The sequence below is a fragment of the Myotis nattereri genome (genome assembly GCF_964212035.1).
Source record: "Myotis nattereri genome assembly, chromosome: 3".
Taxonomy (NCBI): domain Eukaryota; kingdom Metazoa; phylum Chordata; class Mammalia; order Chiroptera; family Vespertilionidae; genus Myotis; species Myotis nattereri.
Genome location: NC_138077.1, coordinates 47,411,468 through 47,435,702, shown reverse-complemented (window position 1 = coordinate 47,435,702; position 24,235 = coordinate 47,411,468). Strand labels below are relative to the sequence as shown.

Sequence of the window (24,235 nt, the reverse complement as noted above, 5' to 3'; positions counted from 1 at the left end):
TTGTCAAAAATAAATGGTCAATGCCTTATATATTTTATTTCTTTTTTTTATTTATTTATTGCTTAAAGTATTACAAAGGGTATTACATATGTGTCCATTTTATCACCCCACCCTAGACAGTCCCCTAGCCTCCCCTATCCCCCAGTGTCTTATGTCCATTGGTTATGCTTATATGCATGCATACAAGTCCTTTAGTTGATCTCTTACCCCCCTACCTCCTGCCCCCCAACCCTCCCCGGCCTTCCCGCTGCAGTTTGACAATCTGTTTGAGGCAGCTCTGCCTCTGTATCTATTATTGTTCAAAAGTTTATATTTCTTTTCCTAATCATAAAGATTTATTCTACCCCACTTGTAAATATCCCTTACTTTGTGCTTCAAGTTTAAAAGAATAATATAAGCTCTTAAATGTGTGTAGCCGTTGACAATTGGGGAAGTAATTGTCCAATAATACGTGAATGATTGACTCACTTTACAAAAACTACATGATAACCAGGAACAATCCAAGGAAACACCTGAGAGAAGTGCCATTTAGAGATAATCACAATTATGTGTATTAAACTAATACAATGGCAAATGCACAGAAGGCACTTATCACAATACTTGGTACAATTTAAGTGCTCAATAAATGTTATCTATTATATTATAACAATCTCTGACAAAGTGCATAAAGAAAATCTGTAAGAAGATGTAGCAAAAATTAACAGTGGGTTGTACTTCTTTAAAGAATAGTGAATTTTTAAACAAATTCACTAATTAAAAAAAAAAAAAAAAAAAAAAAAGAAAGACAAAGCCTACTCAAGTTCACCCAGCTGCACTGCTGGTAAATAGTGGAGCAAGTTTTCAAATCCAAGTTTCCTGATTCCAAATTCAGGATTCTTTGTATGACATCATGCTGCCTCATTGATTTCACTTTTGTTTACTGTCTAGAGCAGCCATGGGCAAACCACGGCCCGTGGGCCGGATCCGGACCATTTGGCTGTTCTATCCGGCCCGCGGAGCCCAAAGAACGGAGGGTTCTCTTGCTCTCCCCTCCGCTCCTTCACCAGCAGCAGTGTTAACATGGCAACGTCGGAAAACACGGCCGCAGCTCCTTCTTCTGAGTCCAGTTTAAGAACCCATTGTGGCCCTCGAGTCAAAAAGTTTGCCCACCCCTGGTCTAGATGCTTAATGTAGATACTTAATTCAATTTCATGTATTTATTATACCAAAGCCCTCAGATAGAAACATTGATGGGCTTAGAGGAAGGTAGGCAATGAAGCATGTTGTAAGTATTTTCCACAAAGATGAAGAGCTGGAGTTACCTGATCCCAGACACTAGAGGCAAGCCTTCCTGTTTATGAATAAGAGTAATAAATACAACAACCCCCACTAACATGTATGGAGGGAAGATCCCATCTCCACCTACCCTCTTAACAACTATAAACAAAGACATCTTGAGTACATTCCACTAAGAAGCCACTTCATTGTCATCATAGCATACATTTTTTGAGACTCCATAGAGTGTCAAGATGTTCTCTTTGGTTCTGGCTTAATGGATCGCTTCTAAAAGGGAACATATAATTTCTTTAAAAAGTCCTTTCCCAGAGGTTCAGGAAAGAAAGACAGTGAGAAGAGGAGACAAAATTGAGATAAACACAATGCTGTGTTTATAGCTGTTGAGACAAATAAAGCTCCTGGATAAGCTGGGATGGAGGCCTGGGTCTTAACTGGGTCTATTTAGGGTATTCTTAATGTTTTCAGCTATCTGGGACCCAGCTGGCATTAATGGTTGAATCTTTCTCCTTCTGGTCTCTATTCATATTCTCTAGGTCCTCTGACCAAGTGCCTTCAAACTCATTTTTTCTAACTTTACTGAATAATGTATCTGATCAATTTAGAACATCACGAATCAGCTCACCTGAACTAATTCACATGCCATTCCATGAAAAAAAAAAATGCCTTTACTGGCTCAATGTTATTTAAGCTACTATAAAAAGCAAGACTATAGGAAACAAGCATGTCAGGATTACTCTCCTTTTTGAAAAGTTACTTATGAAGATAGTATTTGGACCCATATCTAAAACAATCTATTAATCACCTCTGTGGATGCTTTAATGGATACCTCAGACACATTTTTCCCAAAATTGTACTCAACAAGTTCTGTAAAAAGTGAATGATAAGATTATTGGCAGGATAAAGTGAAATTGTGTACACCAAGTTTCTTTTACAATGTTTGGCATATGGTGGTTTCTAAACAAAGAAGAAATATTTTATTCTACACCTGGGAATGGTGGCCCAGTCAACCCACAAGTTCCCCAAGTCAAAGCCCAGGAGTTGCCCTGGATTCCTTTATCCTCTATGATTAAATACAAAGACCCACCAAGCCTAGATATGTCAGTTATCAGCTGATTGCCTCTCAGTTCTAAATGCATCCATTGTACATGTTCTGTGATAAACCACTTAATTCTTTTAAGCATGCTTTCTTTAAAGTGTGAACCATGTCATGTTTTTTCAGTAGAGAGTGTTAGACAGATGGAGAAGGAAGAAGATACATGTGTCATTTCCAGCTTGGGCTGGGTGTCCACAGGGTAGGGTTGAGAACAGTCAATGGCTTCTGCCCCAGCCAAGGGTCCAGACTACTGCCCCCCTACAACCTTGCTGCCTCTGCTTGGCCTCTGCTTTCCTCGGCCACTTGCCCAGTGTTCATCCATGCATCAGTGAAAAGGGTGATTTATTTTATTTTTTTGCTGAATTGGATAATAGTTGATAATTATTTTTGAATGGTGGGGGAATATTTCCTTAATATTCTTTGTGCTGCTATAATATCATAGCCGCAGAGATGGCACACTTGTGCACTTAATCTGCATTCTTAACATATCCTCATCACTCTCTTCAGTTTAGACAATCAAAAAGTAAATCAGGCTCTGATTTCTGGAATTTGCTTATTCCCTTTGCGTAATCACTGCCACCAGGTTTAATTCCAAGCTGCCAACATGACATCACTGAATTGCAGTTGGGAAAAGTTGTGCAGTTGTACCGTCCTATAGTATTTCCATCACACAAATGTTATAGGCAGAAATAACACAAAGAGCATATGTAACAGTAAAATGAAGGAAAATAATCAGAAAGAGAGGAGTTTTGAGTATATTACCTTTGTTTTAAATTTAATTTATTTGGTTGGAAACTTTATATAATTTAATATTAATAATTAATAACTGACTCTCAAAATTTCTGAAACTGCACCATTCACCTCTTGTGAGCCACTGTGAACCAGCCCCGGCATGCCACTGGATCAGACCTTCTTCACTCCAGGTACAGGGATTACCGAGCTGTTCTGCTGGAATCGCCAGTGATCATGTTACCAAGATAGGAAACTCACTGAACCAATTAATCATCTGAAATGGAGTTCTAATTTCATTCTCCATTTAATATTATGGATTCTGCAGCAGAAAAGAGGTGCCTATTTCCCTTATTATATGAATACTAGAGGCCCAGTGCACAAAATTTTTGCACAGTAGGGGGGGTCCCCTCAGCCCAGCCTGCAGCCTCTCCAAACTGGGACCCCTCAGGGATGTCTGAATGCCGGTTTAGGCCTAATCCCCAGGCCTAAACAGGTAATTGGACATCCCTCTTACAATCCAGAACTGCTGGCTCCTAACTGCTCATCTGCCTGCCTGCCTGATCACCCCTAATGGCCTCTGCCTGTTTTCCTGATTGCCCCTAACTGTCCCTCCTGCTGGCCTGATTTGCCCCTAACTGCCCCCTGCTGGCTTAGTTGCCCCCAACTGCCTCCCACTGCTGGCCTGGTCACCCCTCACTGCCCTCCTGCCAGCCTGGTTGCCCCACGCAGCCTGCTGTTCGGTCATTTGGTTGCCCTTCACTGCACCCCTTGCTGGCCTGGTCACCCCACACAGCTTGCTCTTGAGTCATTGCGTGAGGGTATCCCAACCAATTTGCACATTCCTCTATTATTAGTATAGATTTTACATATCATTGTAAAGGCAATGGTGCTCCTAATATTTTCCTGGTGGGTGAAGAAAAGGTCACTCAGACACTAGAGTTTCAGGGCAGCACAGCGAAGGAACCACCTTCGTGGTGTCATCTGCAATGAAAGCCCTTAGAGATACTTTAAGATTTAGAGCAAATGGAGCAGATATTAAAGTGATAGGGACTTAAGTTTTAACCTTAGTTTTTGTTTTGTTTTGTTTTAATATATTTTTTATTGATTTCAGAGAGGAAGGCAGAGGGAGAGAGAGATAGAAATATCAATGATGAGAGAGAATCATTGATTGGCTGCCTCCTGCACACCCCCTACTGGGGATCGAGCCTGCAACCCAGGCATGTGCCCTTGACCAGAATCAAGTCTGGGACCCTTCAGTCTGCAGGCCGATGCTCTATCCACTGAGCCAAACCACATAGGGCAACCTTAATTTGTTTGTTTGTTTGTTTAATTCTAATTGGACAGGTGGCCTGTTTTTCTATTCTGCATGATTTTCCTGTGTGTTTTTTTTCTGTTGATATTGTACACAAGATAAAATTCAAACTGTATATGTTGACCTCATTTATCCTCTTTCCTAATCTTCCTTTCTATTCTACCCAGAGTGGGATGGTTAGTAGCCTTATGAGGTTGAAGAGAGTCAGAGATTGGAACCAGAGATTTCAGTTAGGAAGTAAATGCAATAGTCCTTGAGATCAACTATGAGAGCCTGACCTAAGGTAGCAATAGTGATGGCTGAGTGAAGTAATGAGCCTGGGAAACAGTTGTCATACCATCATCCATGGGGCACTATGAAACTTTACTTTCTAACTGGATATGTCAATTATCTTGCATGACAACCAGAAGAAATTCTTCCACAGATCCATCTCCTATTCTGTTATAGAGGTGTCAAGGAAAATGCTAGATTTCTACTTCCCTTCACTGAGTCATAACTACTCACTCTGTCAAGAGCCAGAAGCCTTGAATTTTCTCTCCAGAAGTCTTGGCTATGTGGCCTTTCAAGTCTTCCATGGCAGTCTCAATGGTCCCCGGCTGAGTGGGAAAAAGAAAATACCTAGTTTAGAGAAGACTGAATCCTCTTTGTGTTTGTGATTAGTTATTATGTTTCTACAGCTTCTCCAAAAAAGCTGAGCAGGAAAGATAGTTCTTACATTTGCCTATTTTCTCTAGGCACTTCCTCCTGGAGAGCTTAGCCTTGAACTCTGTACTTACTAAGTTGCTTTGCTCGGGTGAGATAAAAGTGATCCAATTTCTGTCTTCCATAATCTTACTCACATTTTCTCATAGAAATAAAGACAGCCATTTTCAGAGAATCAGTTTTTCTGAACAAACATGTTTATCAGGAAGTTCAAAGCATTTAGTAATGTATGTATTTTTTAAATCAAACCTTTCTCTCTTCAAAGAGCACATGGCAATGAAACACCAGAGAGAAACCTTCCAAAATTCTGACCATAACTGTAGCTGTCTCTAGAAAATAAACTCTTTTGTCTCCTTACATCACTTTCTTCACTCTTCTCTGAGCAGGTGTTCCTACTTATGGGCCTACCTCTAGCTTGGAAATTGATGAATGAATCCCTGTCCTAATTGGAAATGTGTAGACCTTCCAGCTCAGTGATTTTTTAAACAGCAGTGCACATCAGAACTACCTGAAATGTGTTTTAAAACACAGATGCCTGGGCACTGACCCCGGAGTTTCTGATTCATTGGGTCTGAAATGAGCTTGAGAACTGGCATTTTCGTCAAGTTCCCAGGTGATACTGTTGGTGTGGGACACTACTATGAGAGCCATTGATCTCTAGACAGTTATTCTAAACCTAGGCTGCACATCAGAAAAACCAGGGAAGCTTTAAAAAATCCTAATGTCCATGTTGTGCATTAGGACAATTATATTAGACACTCAGTGGATAGAACTCATATGTCAATATATTAGTATTTTTTTAAAGCATCCCAGATGACTCCCATGTGTAGCCAAGGCTGAGAATGACTATAGCCTAGGGCTTAGTCTAAGCCATTTCATTTTATAGGTGTAGAAACAGGGTTCAGTGAGGGGAAGTAACTTGTCAAGTTCACTCAGCTAGGAAGTGGCAGATACAAGAAACCCAGACCTTCAATTTCTGGGCCTACAATGTAGTGCTGACCTCATTCCCAAGTCTTGGCTACTGACAACTAGCTTGAAAATTTCATATATTCTCTATGCAATATGGCTTTAATGTCTTATTTTGTCTATGTATTAACGTTCTTAATACTCCCAGCCTAAGATCCTTCTCTCACAAAAGAAAACAGGGACAGTGGCCTGGCTATGATCCATTCAAATATATTTTCCTCCCAGAGACTGGATGGTGGTAGGATCTTGGTTTGCTTGTCTTCTCAGTCTATGATAAAAGGCTTTTCAACATTTTGGACACAGGCCAAAACCGGTTTGGCTCAGTGGATAGAGCGTCGGCCTGTGGACTGAAAGGTCCCAGGTTCGATTCCGGTCAAGGGCATGTGCCTGGGTTGCGGGCATATCCCCAGCAGGCGATGTGCAGGAGGCAGCTGATCAGTGTTTCTCTCTCATGGATGTTTCTGGCTCTCTATCTCTCTCCCTTCCTCTCTGTAAAAAATCAATAAAAAATATATTTAAAAAAACAAAACAACAACAACAACAAAAAACATTTTGGCCACAGAATCCATTGGTCAAGAAAAAATCCTATATAATAAAAGGGTAATTTGCAAATCGACTGAACAGTGGAACAACCAGTCACTATGACACGCACCGACCACCAGGGGGCAGACACTCAATGCAGGAGCTGCTCTCTGGTGGTCAGTGCACTTCCACAGGGGGAAACCTGCTCATCCAGAAGCTGGGCTCACTGCTGGCAAGCACAACAGGGGTGGTGGGAGCCTCTTCCGCCTCCGTGGCAGTGCTAAGGACCCATCAGTGGACATCCCCTGAGGGGTCCTGGACTGTGAAAGGGGCCCCCTCCCCCCACCCACCCCCTCCCCGCCACACACACACACACACACACACACACACACACACAGTGCACAAATGTAGTGCACTGGGCTTCTACTTTTATATAAAAATCCATATATGAAAAACGGGACCAGAATGGAGCTGCCTCAGATAAGTGGGAGTAAAGGTATGGAGTTTTTCCTACTTGGCTCCCCCCTTCCTCTGATTTACTACACACAGCCCAAGTTATGCAGAAAAGGGACTGGTCAACTCCTGAAGAGTTGAGTGGCCTGGGTTTATATTTCCGATGTGTCATGAATGGATTCTGACTTTTAGACAAGAATTTGACTTTCCTTGGCCTCTGTTTCCTTATTTAAGTAGTAGATCAAGCCAAAGCTTTCTGAGTCAAGCTGATGATTAAAACTTCCTTGACATCTTTAAGAATACCTGATAATGGCCTTACACAGAGATTCTGATTCTATGTCTTTAACAGGTTTTCTGTTGAATTGGATGGTCAGACAGTAAACTGAGTGATTTCTGGCTCTCTTCCCATCCCCTACTGCTGGTTAAAAGGTTGTCAGAAAGCTAACATGGCACCCCATGAAACCTGCATGTCATGAGATCAGTTAAATTCTGGGACATTAATCAAATATTCCTTGAGCTCCCACTGATGGAGGCTGTGCCAACATCACTGGTTTCCAGTGACTCTACTGGAAAGACTGGACTACCATGGAGGGAAACTTCCTAGGATCCCATGACAATTCTTCCATCACACAACCTTGGCTCCCTTGATGCAGCTAGACTACCAGGTCCACTGGTCAAATCTCGACAACATGATATTTTCTGTGATGAATCATCATGGGTATTTTTCCTGACTTTCTTCCTATAGTCACATAATTTCTGCTGCAGCAAATATAATTTGGTATTGAAATTAATACTTTTCAAGAGAAAAACACAAACACAACTGGAATTGGAGAATTATGAAATAATCCTAAAATAAGTATTTTGTTGAATGATTTTATGCCAGGCGCTTTACCAAAAATTTTTGAAATTTAATATATTAATGTAGAATTTTTCAAAACCTTACTTGTCTTCTTTATGAAAAGCAATTGGCAAAATGTAACAAAATACTCTTTACTTTGATTTACACATTCCACCTCTGCGATATTATACTATAGATATTCTTGCATATATATATGAAAATGACATGTATAAAATGTTCTTTGCAGTCCTATCTGTGAATAGCAAAAATTTAGAAGCAATCCAAATATGTATCAATAGGAGACTAGTTACATATATCGTGGGAAACATCTATACAATTAAATATGTTGAATATATTAAAAAATGAGGATACTCATATTAACTTGAAAGATTTCAACATAGATTATTAAGAGAAAGAAAATATTTTTCAGAAGAGAGGGTAAATATGCCACCTTTCGTGTAAAAAGGAGAAGAAGGAGTAAGAATTAATATTTGTGTTTGCTTATGTATGCCTAAAGTAACTCTAAAAGAATATATAGAAATATTAGCAATGGTTCCTTAAGGATGGGGAAAGAATCCAATGGGTAGAGACAGTGGAGAGAGATGATCTTTTACTGTACACTTTTTCAAAAGTTAAATGGTAAAAATAAAGTATGCTTGTTACCAAATGGTTTGGAAGTCTCTGCAGTCCTGCCAATATGCTCACTGTCTGTGATGTTATTCCTTCAGTAGAAACACTGGCCATGCCCTGACAGAACAGTTATACATGTTTTCCAATGAAGTATTTTACTCTCTTCCATTTGTTATTATCTATCTATCTATCTATCTATCTATCTATCTATCTATCTACCTATCTATCTATCTATCTATCTATCTATCTATCTATCTATCAATCTATCTATCTATCTAATCTAAAGCCTAAGCAACTGTTAAGCTGGAACGACCAGTCGACCAGTCGCTATGATGCTCACTGACCACCAGGGGGCAGGTGCTTAATGCAGGAGCTGCCCCCTGATGGTCAGTGAGCTCCCACAGGGGGAGCTCCACTCAGCCAGAAGCGGGCTCATGGCTGGCAAGCACATGTGCAGCAGCAAGAGCCTCTCTTGACTCTGTGGCAGCAATACTGAGTGGCAGCAGCAGGCACAGCAATCTACGATGTGCGCAAGTGAGCAGCGTGGCACCTGGCCCTGGTTCTGGCTCCTCCATGGCTGCTTGCCACTTGGCACACTACTACATCCCTCTCACAATCTGGGACCCCTTGGGGGCCTAAACCAGCAGTTGGACATCCCCCAAAGGGTCCTGGATTGTGAGAGGGCACAGGCTGGGCTGAGAGACACCCCCCACTGCATTAATTTCATGCACCAGGCCTCTAGTTGGTATTATAATAAACTTCAGCCATTTAGTGTTGGAAATGAAATAAAAATGTGTGAACACTGTGACTTGTGTTGAGGATATGGTATAAATCTCAGCCCTTCCACTTGCTGTGAGACCTGTGTCAAGTCATTTTGTCATTCTATATATTAGTTTACTCATTTGTTGGGTTGATAATCTATATATATAAAAGCCTAAGCAATTTTTATGCTGAACAACTGGAATGACCAGAAAGACCAGTCTACCAGTCACTATGACGTGCACTGACTACCAGGGGGCAGATGCTCAATGCAGGAGCTGTCCCCTGGTGGTCAGTGTGCTCACACAGGAAGAGCACCACTCAGCCAGAAGCTGGGCTCATGGCTGGTGAGCGCAGCTGCAGTGGCGGGAGCTGTTCCTGACTCCACGGCAGCGCTGCCAAGCAGCAGCAGCAGGTGTAGCAAGCCAGGATGAGCACCAGTGGCACAGTGCCCCACCTTGGCTCAGTCTCCTCCCTGGCCGCCTGCCACTTGTTGCACTGCTACATCCCCCAAGGGTCCCAGATTGCAAGAGGGAGCAGACCAGGCTGAGGGCCCCCCCATCCCCTGTGCAAAAATTCGTGCACCAGGCCTCTAGTATTAGTTATAATGGAGCTATTGAGAAAGGCCAAGAACATTTGGTAATTTGGTAACACTGAATAATAAAAGACTTTATTATCATTCTTACTGATAATATAAGTCAGCAGTTCTCAACCTGTGGGTCACGACCCCTTTGGAGGTTGAACGACCTTTTCACAAGGGTCGCCTAAGACCATGAGAAAACACATATTTTCAATGGTCTTAGGAACCGAGACACGGCTCCTCTATCCGTCTCCAGGCGGGTCCACCTACATGCAGATATGTCCACATATGAGTACCCGGCATGATGACATCATTGCGCCAACCCCATCATATACACCCCATACAAATACAGGTGTATGTGACAGGGTTGGCACCATAATGTACTTATGCGGACCAGTCACACATGTGTAGAGAGCAGCTACTGTGTAGAAAGCAGCTGCTGTGTTGAAAGCAGCAGTATTGGAGGTAAAACGACACTTCATGAATTATAATTACTGGGTAAATGTAAAATCATGTACTGTGAAATCAGCAACTACTGCAAAAAAAAAAAATCTACCATGGGAACTTAATCTGGATGCTGATCGGTCTTTTTATATTCAGCTGTGGTTGATGTGAATACTGACCCCTTGTGATAGTAACAGGTATGTAACAAAACAACACAGAGAATGGTAAATCATAGGAAACTTTAATGAACTATTGACTGAACTATGCCATGTATCATCTTTTGTATTATTAAAGCTATTGTTATATATTATTTTCATTAGCAAACCATCCCATGACAATGGATCGTGTAGAGAAGAATGTTAAGAAAAGAAAATATAGTGAGGATTTTTTACAGTATGGTTTTACCTCAATAATTACAGCAGGAATTGAGAAACTGCAATGTGTTATTTGTTGTGAAGTTCTATCAGCCGAATCTATGAAGCCAAACAAACTAAAATGCCATTTGGATAGCAAGCATCTGAGCTTTGCCGGCAAGAATACCAACTATTTTAGAAGCAAAGCTGATGGACTCAAGAAATCCAGACTTGACTCTGGTGGCAAGTACCACAAACAAAACGTAGCAACCATTGAAGCTTCATATTTGGTGACGCTCAGAATCGCCAGAGCTATGAAACCTCACACCATTGCTGAGGATTTACTGTTGCCAGCAACCAAAGACATTGTTCAAGTTATGATCAGAGACGAATTTGTTACGAAATTGAGTGCAATTTCCTTCTCTAATGATACTGTCCACAGAAGAATAGATGACATGTCTGCTGATATTCTTTTTTTAAAATATATTTTATTGATTTTTTTACAGAGAGGAAGGAAGAGGGATAGAGAGCTAGAAACATCAATGAAAGAGAAACATCGACCAGGTGCCTCCTGCACACCCCCCCACTGGGGATGTGCCCGCAACCAAGGTACATGCCCTTGACCGGAATTGAACCCAGGACCCTTGAGTCCACAAGCCGACGCTCTATCCACTGAGCCAAACCAGTTATGGCTGCTGATATTCTTGATCAGGTAATCCAGGAAATTAAATCTGCTCCACTTCCAATATTTAGTATCCAGCTTGATGAATCTACAGACGTTGCAAACTGTTCACGATTACTGGTTTACGAGAGGTATATTAATGATGGCGACTTTAAAGATGAGTTTCTTTTTTGCAAACCTCTTGAAACAACAACTACGGCACGTGATGTATTTGACACAGTTGGTTCATTTCTGAAGGAGCATAAGATCTCTTTGGAAAAGGTTTGTGGTGTTTGCACAGATAGTGCTCCAATTATGCTAGGATGTCGATCTGGATTTCAATGTTTGGTACTGAATGAGCCACCCAAAGTCATCGGAACACACTGTGTGATTCATTGGCAAATATCAGCAATGAAGACGCTGCCACAAGAGTTACAAGAAGTAATGAAAAGCATCATAAGTTATGTCAATTTTGTAAAGGCAAGCACTTTAAACAATCGACTGTTTTCGCAACTGTGCAATGAGTTGGATGCACCGAACAATGCTCTGCTATTTTACACTGAAGTGAGATGGTTGTCAAGAGGAAAAAATTTGAAATGTGTTTTTTTTTTTTTGAGCTTCGTGATGAACTCAAAACATTTTCTAATCAGAAAGCAAGACCGCAGTTCGAAGCACTTTTCGGTGATAAAAGTGAACTGCAGAAAATAGCTTACTTGGTTGACATCTTTGCCATCTTGAATGAGTTAAATTTATCACTGCAAGGACCAAATGCAACATGCCTCGATTTGTCTGAAAAGATACGATCATTCCAAATGAAACTTCAGCTTGGCAAAAAAAATTGGATGAAAATAAAATTTACATGTTGCCTACCTTATCTGCTTTCTTGGAGGAACATGACATTGAACCAGAAAAAAAGGATTACGATGATAATTTCTGTGAAAGAACACTTGCACATGCTTGCAGACGAAATTTCATCGTACTTTCCAAATCTACCTGACACCCCATTTGCACTTTCCAGAAGCCCATTCACAGTCAAAGTTGAAGATGTTCTTGAGACAGCACAAGAATTCATTGAATTTATTAACAATGATGCAGCGAGAACTGATTTCTCTACAATTCCAGTTACAAAATTCTGGATCAAGTGTTTGCAGTCATATCCTGTTCTGTGTGAGACTGTGTTGCGCCTTCTTCCATTTCCAACAGCATATCTTTGTGAAACAGGGCTTTTCAGCTTGTTGGTTATCAGTCTAAGTACAGAAGTAGACTTGTTGTGGAAGATGATCTACATTGTGCTCTTGCAAAGACTGCCCCAAGAATTTCTGATCTGGTGAGAAAGAAGCAATCTCAACCTTCACACTGACGTTGGCTTTTTATGCATACTGTCACAAAATGTAGCAATGTAGTTTACTGTTGTTATATTAAGACTGTTACCCATGCTACACCATGCTTCAAGAGAAAATTTCATTTATTTGTAATTAGAAATAAATATTTCACAATATATAATTACATATTGTTTTTGTGATTAATCACTATGTTTTAATTATGTTCAATTTGTAACAATGAAAATGCATCCTGCATATCAGATATTTACATTATAATTCATAACAGTAGCAAAATTAAAGTTATGAAGTAGCAACAAAAATAATTTTATGGTTGGGGGTCACCACAACATGAGGAACTATATTAAAGAGTCGCGGCATTAGGAAGGTTGAGAACCACTGCATCCACATAGCCAAACCCACTAGGGCTGCAAGGTATTTTAAAATAATCTTTAAATACCTAGAATGTAAATAGTTATATCAGGATATGGGGATTAAATGGTTACTGAAATGGAATAAGTCATTCTGAGATTCCTTATAACCTAATAGAAAGTAATGACAAAATAATATATCCTCATCATCCTGTGAAAAAAAGCTTATCAAGGCAATTCAGATACAGTTCTAATTCTAAATTTTAACAAACATCTCACTGGGGGGGACCCTTATTTTCAAGTCACAAATAACATAATGGACAACATTTTCTCTAATAGTCTAGCACTAATATCTTCAATCAAAATACATCTACTAAGAGAATTTCAAAGACCTATGCATTTTGTGTCCTTGCTTTTTCTTGATCTGGACTAGCCTGGGATCAGTTGTCACACAAACAATACTCATATCCGCTGCTAAATTTTCCCCATATACTGAATTCCTTAACTAGATACTGAGAGGAAGGAATAGAAGGGAATGCTCCTAGAGGCTCAGATACAAGAAGATCTGTCTTCTGGCTGTCATCATGCGCAGATAGGATTACTTTGTGGTAAATATATAAGATAAGAAATCCATCTCTAAATTGTAATGTGATTTGTAAAGTCTGAGAAAATGTGTCTTTCCCTGAAAATAAAGGAAATGCATCTTATTTTATTATTTTGAAGTGTCTGCCCTTAGAAAGAAACATCATCTTTATTATAATCTTCAAGAGATTTTATTGTAAGGAGGGGTGTTGAGAAATCTTTTGCCCAATGAGATATATAATTTCCAGGTCAGAAAAAAATCTAACACAGACAATAATAGTACAGCTAATATATTTAGCTTTTCCCGATGCAAGAGCAAGACACAGGGAACCCTATAGTAAGAGGAGAAGGAAAAAGAGAGAGCATGAAAGCCAAATTAGTATCATGAAAGCAACGACATCTTGCTACACAATGGGAAGTCCCAAACCTGCTTATTAAAGTCTCCTTGCTTACAATAGAACACAGGCTATAAAAAGGCCATGGGGAACCATTAATTAAATATTAAAAGTTCAAATAGTTTTAGTCCCAGTAGTTTATATTTAATTTACATTCTCAAGTATAAATTTAGAGATAATTTTCCATCCCTAATCACTTCAACTTTCTGATAAGATATCTTCAAATATAGAGTCCTACAGGGAGCTTAAAAATATCTTTCCTCAAGTGGATCAAATATTGTTTCTTTCATAAGAAGTTGCTTTTGAATATATCTCCACAATAAAGTGATTATCATAATATACCTCAAGTTATTAGTCTTGAGGAGTACTTTTGTTAGCCTTGAGGCCTTTTTTAGATATGGCTGAGCAATAATAGCAGATGAACTACCACAGAAGAAAAATGTTATCTAAGCTGATGAGAGTCTCCATGTACACTTAAAAAATGAGATGGTCTCTTTTGCCACGGTATACAATCCCTGATTTTTGACCCCATTTGTTGTAGCCTATGAGCTCTCCAGGACTGTGTTGACAAGAATGTTAAAAAATTGGAAAAGATCTCTAAGTAGGAAGGAGAGTTCAAGACAGAGATAGGTACTAGACACCAATGACATAGTCTCTATTGATTCAAATGGTAGAAGTTTAAAATCATTTTTATCACCTGTATATACAAACCCCACCCTCATTCCCCACCCATCCATTTACTTTCCTAAATCCAATGCATAGGAATGAGAGCCCGGCTCCAGATTGCAGTGATAGGGTTAAGATTTAAAAGTTCCTGCTCCCACACTATAATACCAGCATCTCCGTAGACCCTTGAAGTTCAGCATATTCTCACCATGCCTTTCCACTCTGCCACCCATGTTTACAGAATATAACAAATAAACACTCTGGGCTCACAGCTTTAAATTCTAGCTGCTCTGGTTTTCTCTCCATAGGACATTAATTCCTTGAGGTCAGGTTTAGCATAAACACAAGACTGAGGAGGCAAAGATCCATGGAGACTGGAGGACCTGCTTCTCCTTAGTCCTACCTGGTGATCCAAAATAAACTCTCTTAATTTCTCTGAAATTCAGACCTTCATCTGAAAAACGGGGATTAAGATATCTCCTTCTCAAACATCATAAAATAGGTACAAGTGATTTGAGGATGGTAACAGAGTAAACAACTAGCCATCTGTGAATTGGAAGGAAAAGAATGAATGCTATTGAGATGTTGTAATAATTATTACAATAAAGTTATTTGGCAATGTCTGCAAAACAAAAGATATTTCCTTCACAATTTTATTTTTTATTTATTTTTAAATACATTTTTATTGATTTTAGAGAGGAAGTGAGAGGGAGGGAGTGATAGAAACATCAATTGATTGGCTGACTCCTGCACACCCCCTACTGAGGATCAAGTCTGCAACCTGGGCATGTGCCCTGACTGGGAATCAAACCCATGACCTCTTGGTTCAAAGACCGATGCTCAACCACTGAGCCATGCTGGCTGGGCTCTTTCACATTTTTTTAGATGAGATAACAAATGTGAAAACACTTGGTAAAATATGTGGTATACAGAAAGACATTAGGATTTTTTAAAGAAGTCTTATGTAGTATTTAAGAGCACCAATGACTTTACCCGTGTAACGAAGTACTTCCGGGAGACATTAGCCCTGTGATAAGGATTGGGGTAGAGTGTTGACTCGGTGACACTTGGCTGCCTTGAAATCTGCTTTGGTACTGGGTCCTTGCCTGGGTCTCCCTCCTCCATGGAGAGTCGATCAGTCTCTGAGGGTTGGTCATCTCCCTCTTGTTTCAGAGACACGGGCTGGAATCCTTCAAAACTCCCAATCATTGACATTTCTTTAGCTTAAAATAAAGGGAGAAACAATCTTGTCAATAAAAAAAAAAAAGTCACCTGGCTCTGGCAAAATAGGTACTTGAGCATATGATGCTCCTGAAACTGACAATTCCCCCTTCCCTACCTCCACCCACCCACACACATTAACTAAACAGAGGCATTGATGGATACAATTCAATAACTCAGACTCCACAATCCTGGGGAGCTATTCTCTGGACAGAGAAATGGAGGTTGTGCCCAGCTGGTGTTGCTCAGCAGTTGTGCGTCAACCTATGAACCAGGAGGTCATGGCTCCATTCCTGGTCAGGGCACATGCCTGGGTTGTGGGCTCGATCCCCGCACAGTGTGGGGTGTGCAGGAGGCAGCCAATCAATGATTCTCTCTCATCATTGATGTCCCTATCTCTCCCTCACACTTCCTCTCCGATATCAATTTTTTTTTAAAGAAAGAAATGGAGGTTGCAAGTACTTTTGTTTTTCATCTTCAATCCCCCCATACAGACAGCTGAATAAGGGAAAAGTTGTGTGAAATAATTATCAAACATTTTTGTTCAAGATTTCATAACATTTTTACCAAACAATCCACCAGCCTGCAAGCTTATTTAAGAGTTAAAAGCAATGATAATGTAACTTCTTTTGTGCTTTTTGGGTAACAATAAGGCACACAAGCACTTAAAACTGAGCACATTTTTCAGCTGAAACATTGCAATTCTAAAAATGTATCCTAAGGAAATAATTTAGACAAATGCTCAAAGACATAAATATAGAAGGTTGTACATCACAATGTCTATTATGTCTAATAGCAGAAAAAAATACAACTTCAGGTTTAGCAGCAAAACATTGGATATAATAGCAACATCATATTCTCACACAACATTTTATCTAATACCAAAAGAAACTAAGTATTATCAGTTGGAAATTTGCTAAATAAGATATGTTATAACATTCAGTGAAATATAATGTAGTAATTGAAAATGTAAGTGTATATTTTTATCATGGAAAGATGTTGAAAATATATTATAAATGTGAAAAGTAAGTTATACAATATTAGGAATAATGTTATTCAAATTGGTAAAATAATTCAGAAAGAAAGAAAGAGAAAATAAGAATAAAAGGATACTTGGACTTGTGTATATGCATGTATGGTATGAGAGGGGCTGGAAAAAGCCTAAAAAGATGTAAAATTAAACATTAATAATGATTATCCCTGGATGATAGTGCTTTAAATAATTTTTATTTTTTGTTTTGAGAAGTTTCTAGGTGCTTAAAATGATTTTACAGGAATGGGCAAAAGCAGGTTTATAGTTGTTTATATGAAAAAAAGGCAAATAATACAGGTAAATAATATAATAATGAATAGATAAAAATACAAAAATAAACTGTAAGCCTACTTTTGCCCATGTGATCTTCTATACTAATAAAAGCCTCAGTGGTCCTCACACCTTTGCACAACACCCTCACATCATCACAAGATGGCCACCACAAGATGGCCACCTTCATGTCATCACAAGATGGCTGGCAGGGGAGGGCAGTTGGGGGCGAGATCAGGGCGGCAGAGGAGAGAAGCTGGGGGTGACCAGGCCGGCAGGGGAAGGCAGGTCGGGACGACCAGGCTGGCAGGAGAGGACAGTTGTGGGTGAGATCAGGCCAGCAGGGGAGGGCAGTTGGGGTTGACCAGGCTGGGTGAGGGGGGCAGTGAGGGGTGACCAGGCTGGTGGGAGGGGGGACAGTTGGGAGTGACCAGGCCAGCAGGAGGGGCAGTAAGGGGCGACCAAATGACCAAACAGCAGACTGCATGGGTGACCAGGCTGGCAGAAGGGAAAATGAGGGGCAACCAGGCTGGCAGAGGGGGGCAGTGAGGGGTGACCAAGCTGGCAGGGGGGGCAATTGGGGGTGACCAGGCCAGCAGGAGGGGCAGTAAGGGGTTACCAGGCTGGCAGGGGGGCATTTGGGGGTGACTAGACTGGCAGGGGGGCATTAGGGGCGACCAGGCCAGCTGATGGGGCAGTGAGGGGTGACCAGGATGGCAGGAGGGGGAGTTGGGGGTGACCAGGCCAGCAGAGCAGCAGTTGTTAGGCTGGCAGTGGGGCCAGTGAGGGGCAACCAGGCAGGCAGGTGGGGCAATTGGGGTTGACCAGGTCTGCAGGGGGAGCAGTAAGGGGTGACCATGCTGGCAGCGGGGGAGCAGTTAGGGGCAATCAGGTCAGCAATCAGAGGTGGTTAGGGATGATCAGGCTGGCAGGCAGGTGAGCAATTAGGAGCCAGAGGTCCTGGATTGTGAGAGGGATGTCCTGGGGATTGGGCCTAAACCGGCAGTTGGACATCCCCCGAGGGGTCCCAGATTGGAGAGAGTGCAGGCTGAGCTGAGGGGACACCCCCACCCCCATGCATGAATTTCATGCACCAGGCCTCTAGTATATAAATAAAAACACAATAAATTTATTTCTATTTTGTAAATAAAAAAGCAACACAATGCAAAACAAAAGGCACATGCTAACCTAGTAATAAGTGCCCCTAAATAAGGTCTCCATTTTCAATCTGAGGCCACGTAGTTATCAATATAGTAAGCACACTACCAGTGGAAGGAGGGTCTCACACTCAGCTTCACCCTATAATCAGGAGTGCCATCTTATTCTCAGCGCTGCCACGTGTTCTTAATCCGACAAACTTATTTTCCTCAGTTCTTGTGAAATATCAGAAAGTGAGAAACAGCCCCTATTACCAGCAACTTTACATTCTTAAAATAGGGATTAATTAGAGTATTCAAGAGAGGTAAAAATACTATGAACATATCATTTGTTGCCTAACCTGGACACTTTTGAAGGTGAAAGTGTGCTATTAACAATTATGCCAGGATGATGGGAGCAGCTGGGATTGTCTCAGGCAAATGTGGACATAGACTCATCCTGAGAGGGTTTGAGTGTAGGAGAAAACATGGTTAGAACTCATGAATGAAAAGCCCTCTGCAGATCACATTACAGGTTATTTCACCTGATCCACCCAGCAAGCACTGGAGGATGATTTCACCTCCATGTGGGAAGCACAGAGTTGGATTATTTCAGAAACACTTGTAAAATTGTGGCAGCGCTTGCACTCCCACCCAAAACTCCCAAACATGCTTTGATTTCAGCATGCCCACCATGATACACACTATTTTACATCAGGAGGGGATTTGCTGGATTTTCAGGTATTTTTTTTTTGAAAAGTGGGGTGTACAAAAGGCAGAGAGATTGGCTTATGGGAAATACAAAACACACATGAAAAAGCAGAAAAACATTTTGTGTGCCTGAGAGAGAGAGAGAAGACAGAAAATGAGAGAGATCATGAGAGGAGGTGTCTGACTGAGTTTAGTGGTTTTCAGGTGGGGTCCATTCCCTCCCTTTACCATGTAACGGCCTCCCTGGCAGTTACAGGCTCTATTATGTGGGTCTGTCACCTCTGTCAGAGTAGGTGTTGGAAGGAAGTGCATGTCTAGAGTTCCCTGTAACCTGTGAAGGAAAGTTTGTGCCTTTGGGGAAGGAAAGCCTGCTTCTGTATTTGCTGCACTCTGTGAACAAGCTCCTAACAACAGACATCTGCTAAAGACTCCTGTGCCTGGAAAACAGAGGGAGGATTTAATTAGCACCACTTCCTCTCCCTCAGGCTGTCTCCTCTGGAAACACTTGAAGAGAAGCAGAGCACTTTGGAGACTGAGAAGTTTGAGATCCAGGAAAACAGGAAACTGAGCTTTAGTTAAATTTGAATAGCCATGACTAATGGGAAAGTTGAACCCAACCACCTCAATTCAACATGATTCCAGCTCCCTTCCAGCCATGGGGACATCTTTGTAAGGACTTGTAATTTCTTCAACAACCTCCCCCATAGCAGAGGAGCAACATGCACTTAAGCAGCCCACTCCATTCTTCATCACCACCTGCCCAGATAGTCTTTATTCCCAATTCAATAAAAACCCCTGCTACTGCTGTGTAAATTGATCATATACATTCAAGTACTAAAAGCATATTAATATTGGTAACAAATCCAGCCAAATCCAAATGTTTCTATTGCTTTACGTGAATAATTACTAGTATGCCTTACAACAGACCCATCGAGAGCCATTTACAATTGAAAATCATTGTTCCCTAAGATTGCCCAGTAAATTTACCTTAGCGAGTAGTGCTAAAGAGAGTACAATTTCTAACAGAAGCAAAGGGTCAAGCCTTAGAAAGATAATTATGTTCATACTTTTTTACCTTATTTTTTCATTCCAGGGAATTCATGTAATGAATATTATTCTAGAAAAAGGAAAAGACTACAATATTTCTTATTATATGTGTTAATGAAAAATTGAAGACCAGTTAATACCTAATGGCCAAAAAATTTCTAATTCTATCCAATCAATATTGTGTAAATACTTAAAATAATGTGAGTGGGATAATCTAAGATGGCAGCAGATTAGGTAGAAGCTACACTCACCTCCTTCCAGAACCAAACTAAAATTACAGCTAGATTATAGCACAATCATCCTGAATCACCAACTGAAGACCAGCTGAAGAGAAGTCTTAGAAGCAAGGATTTACAGAAGAAGCCAAATTGAGACTGTAGGAAGGGCAGAGACACAAAAAGGGCTGGGCTCACTCCCATGGTGGCTGAGGTTCTGGGGGTATATTTCAGCTGCAGGGGGGTTCCCCCTGAGAAGTGTGGGGTTTAAACCCCAAGCTGGGCTCCCCAGCCCAGAGCACCAGAGCCAGGAAAAGTTTCCCATATACTAGTAACACCTGGTTGTGAAAAGCAACAGGGTTTTGGTCCATCAGGGAGAGATAGAAGTCTGCCAGAGACCCCTCTTAAAAGGCCAATGCACAAAATTTTGTTTGCAGCCACTCACTCTGGACTCTGGCAGAGGGAAGGTGGAGAGGACTAGAGTCCTGTGAAGAGTCTGGTGTTTGTGGCTCTGGGGAGGGACCTTGGGGGACAGCTGCTAGGATCCCTATGCTGAATCATTCTTCCATACAGCAGATGCCATTTTTCCTTAGTGGAGCACTTCCCTCTGTGTGGCATTAGCCTAGGACCGTGGTCAGCAAACTGCGGGTCGCAAGCCACATGCGGCTCTTTGGCCCCTTGAGTGTGGCTCTTCCTAAGCCTTAGGAGTACCCTAATTAAGTTAATAACAATGTACCTACCTATATAGTTTAAGTTTAAAAAATTTAGCTCTCAAAAGAAATTTTAATTATTATACTGTTGATATTTGGCTCTGTTGACTAATGAGTTTGCTGACCACTGGCCTAGGAGAATACAATAGACCCACCATCTGGACTACTTTTCACCCTACCTTGTGGAGCTTCTACCCTGGTAAGGAGTCAGTTGCCTTTGCCAGAGTGGAGAGATCAGGGCAGACTGAGGAGGTGTCTGACTGAGCTTAGTGGTTTTCAGTTGGGGTCCATTCCCTCCCTTTCCCATGAACCTGACTGGTGCTTCCTCCTTATGGGAGATCTGATAGAAAGACACTCCAGGCTTCCTGGCAGACCCACCCTCCAGTCTCCAGAGACACCACCCACCTGATTCCTACTGGCTCCACCTTTCCAAGGGCTGTGCAAAATCCAGGACAGACTGAGTGGTATAGCTCTGAGGTAGGGACCACAATCTCCACCTTCTCTGAAACCTGACCAGAACCTCCCACTGATGGGACAGCCACTCACTTCTATCTGGTGACTCACTGTGAATCTACCTCATGAAACTCAAGTCCCACTAGAGCAGTGGTTCTCAACCTTCCTAATGCCATGACCCTTTAATACAGTTCCTCATGTTGTGGTGACCCGCAACATAAAATTATTTTCGTTGCGACTTCATAACTGTAATTTTGCTACTGTTATGAATCATAATGTAAATATCTGATATGCAGGATGTATTTAGGTGACCCCTGTGAAAGGGTCGTTCGACCCCCGAAGGGTCGCGACCCACAGGTTGAGAAACACTGCACTAGAGGCTCTTCCAGTGACTGAGCCTAATAGGCAGCCAGCAGATGGAGGAAGACAGATGGATCTTGGGTGTTTTGGAACTTCTGCCAACCTGCCCTAGTTCTGATACTGGTAAAAATGGGCCTTGGTGCATAGCTTGGTATTTCCCTTACACACCCAGGCCTAGCAGAGGCAACCACAAACTGTGAATCACTTGTAGCTTCAAACAAGTTGCCCAAGACCAGTCACAGGCAGTGTCTGACATTGGCCTGCACCAGAGTCCCTCCCAAGAGACCCAGAACCAATACATCCAGTGGCCAACTTCAGAGCAGGATCCAATGAACTTCACAAGCAAGCATAGCCAAAGGGAGATCTCAGAAAGCACCAACCCCTCATAAGGCAAATTCTGCTTTGTGTAGTCAGCACCTGAATAGAAGCTCATATGCCACGATTGGGGTTGAACCCCAGAGTGAGCCAAACTGGTCAATCCCAGATACCAATGGGCCAATGGCAATCAAGATTCAAATACAACAACAGGGTCCACATAACCCACACAAGGGACATTCTGGGAGCATCCAGATCAGGTGATCAAGGAGATTGTACCACTGCACCCCAAAGGACACCGTCTACATAAGGCCACCCTACAAATACTGGTAGTCATAGCAGATCTATATAATACATAGAAACAAGCACAAAGAGGTGAACAAAATGGGGACACAAAGAAACAGACCCCAAATGAAAGAACAGGAAAGAAATCTCCCCCAAAAAGTGCTAAGTGAAATGGAGGCAAGCAATTTATCAGATATAAAGTTCAAAGTAATGGTTATAAGGATGCTCAATAGCATGAAAAAGGACATAGAAAGCATTAAAATAGTCATAAGTAAGAATATAATATCTGAAATGAAGAATACCCTGGAAGTAGATTGGATGAAGCAGAGGATCAAATCAGCTATTTGGAAGACAAAGTAGAAAAAAAAAAAAAAACATACACCCAACTAGAGCAGCAGAAAGAAAATATAACTTTAAAAAATGAGGATAGTTTAAGACCCTTCAGGACACTTGAAGTATAACAACACCTGCATCATAGGGGTACCAGAAAGAGAAGAAAGAGTGCAAGGGATTGAGAACCTATATGAAGGGATCGAGAACCTGTATGAAGAAATACTTACTGAAGGAAAAAGACACATAAGTCCAGGAAATGTAGGGAGTCCCAAACAAGATGAATCTAAAGAGGCCTCACTAATACATGTCATAATTAAAATGGCAAAGGTTAAAGAAAAAGAGAGATTCTTAAAAGCTGCAAGAGAAAGACTGTTACCTACAAGGTAGCTTCCATGAGACTGTCAGCCGATTTTTCAACAGAAACTTTGCTTTCTTAAAAATCAAAGAGAGATCTAGTGTAATTGATCCCCAGGTGGATAAATAACTACATTGAGATCTAATCAGCTTAAAAGGAGTAGCTGGCTTCACTATGTGGCCACAGTTCCAGCCAGAGGCAAAGGAAGGGGGAGGTAGGGGATAGTATTGTGTGTGTGTTTTTTTTTCCCCTCTTCCAGGAGTAAAAAATAAAGAACAGTTTGGACATAACAAAAAGTTTCATAGTTTTGACCAAGAAAACAAGATTGACATTAAACAGAGACACTGGTGAAACTCGGGGCTATTTCATGATGAACCTCTTCTTAAAGGCCACGCCATTCTTCTTTTCTTCGGCACTGCTTCCTCCTTCCCCGTCTAGCTTTAAGAAGTTTTTCTTAGATTCTTGCTCTCTCTGCCTCCCTGGCAACCTCACACAGCCAGGCTGTCCTTTGCTTTCTTCATTTGCTGAGTTTGTCTCCTGACGTCTCCGTAAGTCTCCACGAAATTTGTTTTAGCCTCTGCAATCCTATTGTGGGGTCTATGACTTGCACGGAGCTTTTAGAGTATTAACAACTCCTTCAGGGTCCTCATTACTACCTACCTGGCTCCTTAGGAAGACGAAATTTCCAGTAAGAAAACACTCATATATCCTAACTTCCACATTGCATAAATGAGGAAACTGAGGCCGGGATGGGTTATGTGTCTCCCTTGAACTCTCAGTTTAGCCACTTAAAATTTAGTTAAAGACAATAAAGAAGGAAGTTATGGCCACTGTAGGATTAAAAATATTGTCTCCAGAGAAACACTTGTGGGCAGACCAGGAGCTTAGGAAAGTCTATGGTTTGTTAACAAGAACTGCTACCTTCTTGCAGGTGGGGCAGTGCTGGGCAGGGGGAGGGAGTGTGGGAGTTAATTCCCGTGGCTTGTGTTATATTCAAAGCTGGCAACTGTGTTTTTCTGATGATGACATCTCCATCCAACTGAAGGGGTTAACGTTCTCCAGGCATATCCCCAAAATAAAAATCCACTTTTAATTTTGACATTTTGTAAAGGTAATTTATGTGAATTTATGTGTGCAG

General features: G+C 41.3%; 1 protein-coding gene across 1 annotated transcript in view; it reads right to left on the bottom strand.

Annotated features, from left to right (window-relative positions):
• The window catches only part of TPRG1 (tumor protein p63 regulated 1), a gene marked incomplete at both ends in the record, with an annotated part of 97,549 nt that extends 81,681 nt beyond the window's left edge, over positions 1 to 15,868 (bottom strand). Inside the window, 2 exons of the mRNA XM_081087026.1 lie at positions 4,917 to 5,008; positions 15,647 to 15,868. Coding sequence (XP_080943152.1) covers positions 4,917 to 5,008; positions 15,647 to 15,868 — 314 coding nt within the window. The remainder of the gene's footprint in view (positions 1 to 4,916; positions 5,009 to 15,646) is intronic.
• Between the last annotated feature and the right edge of the window lie 8,367 nt (positions 15,869 to 24,235).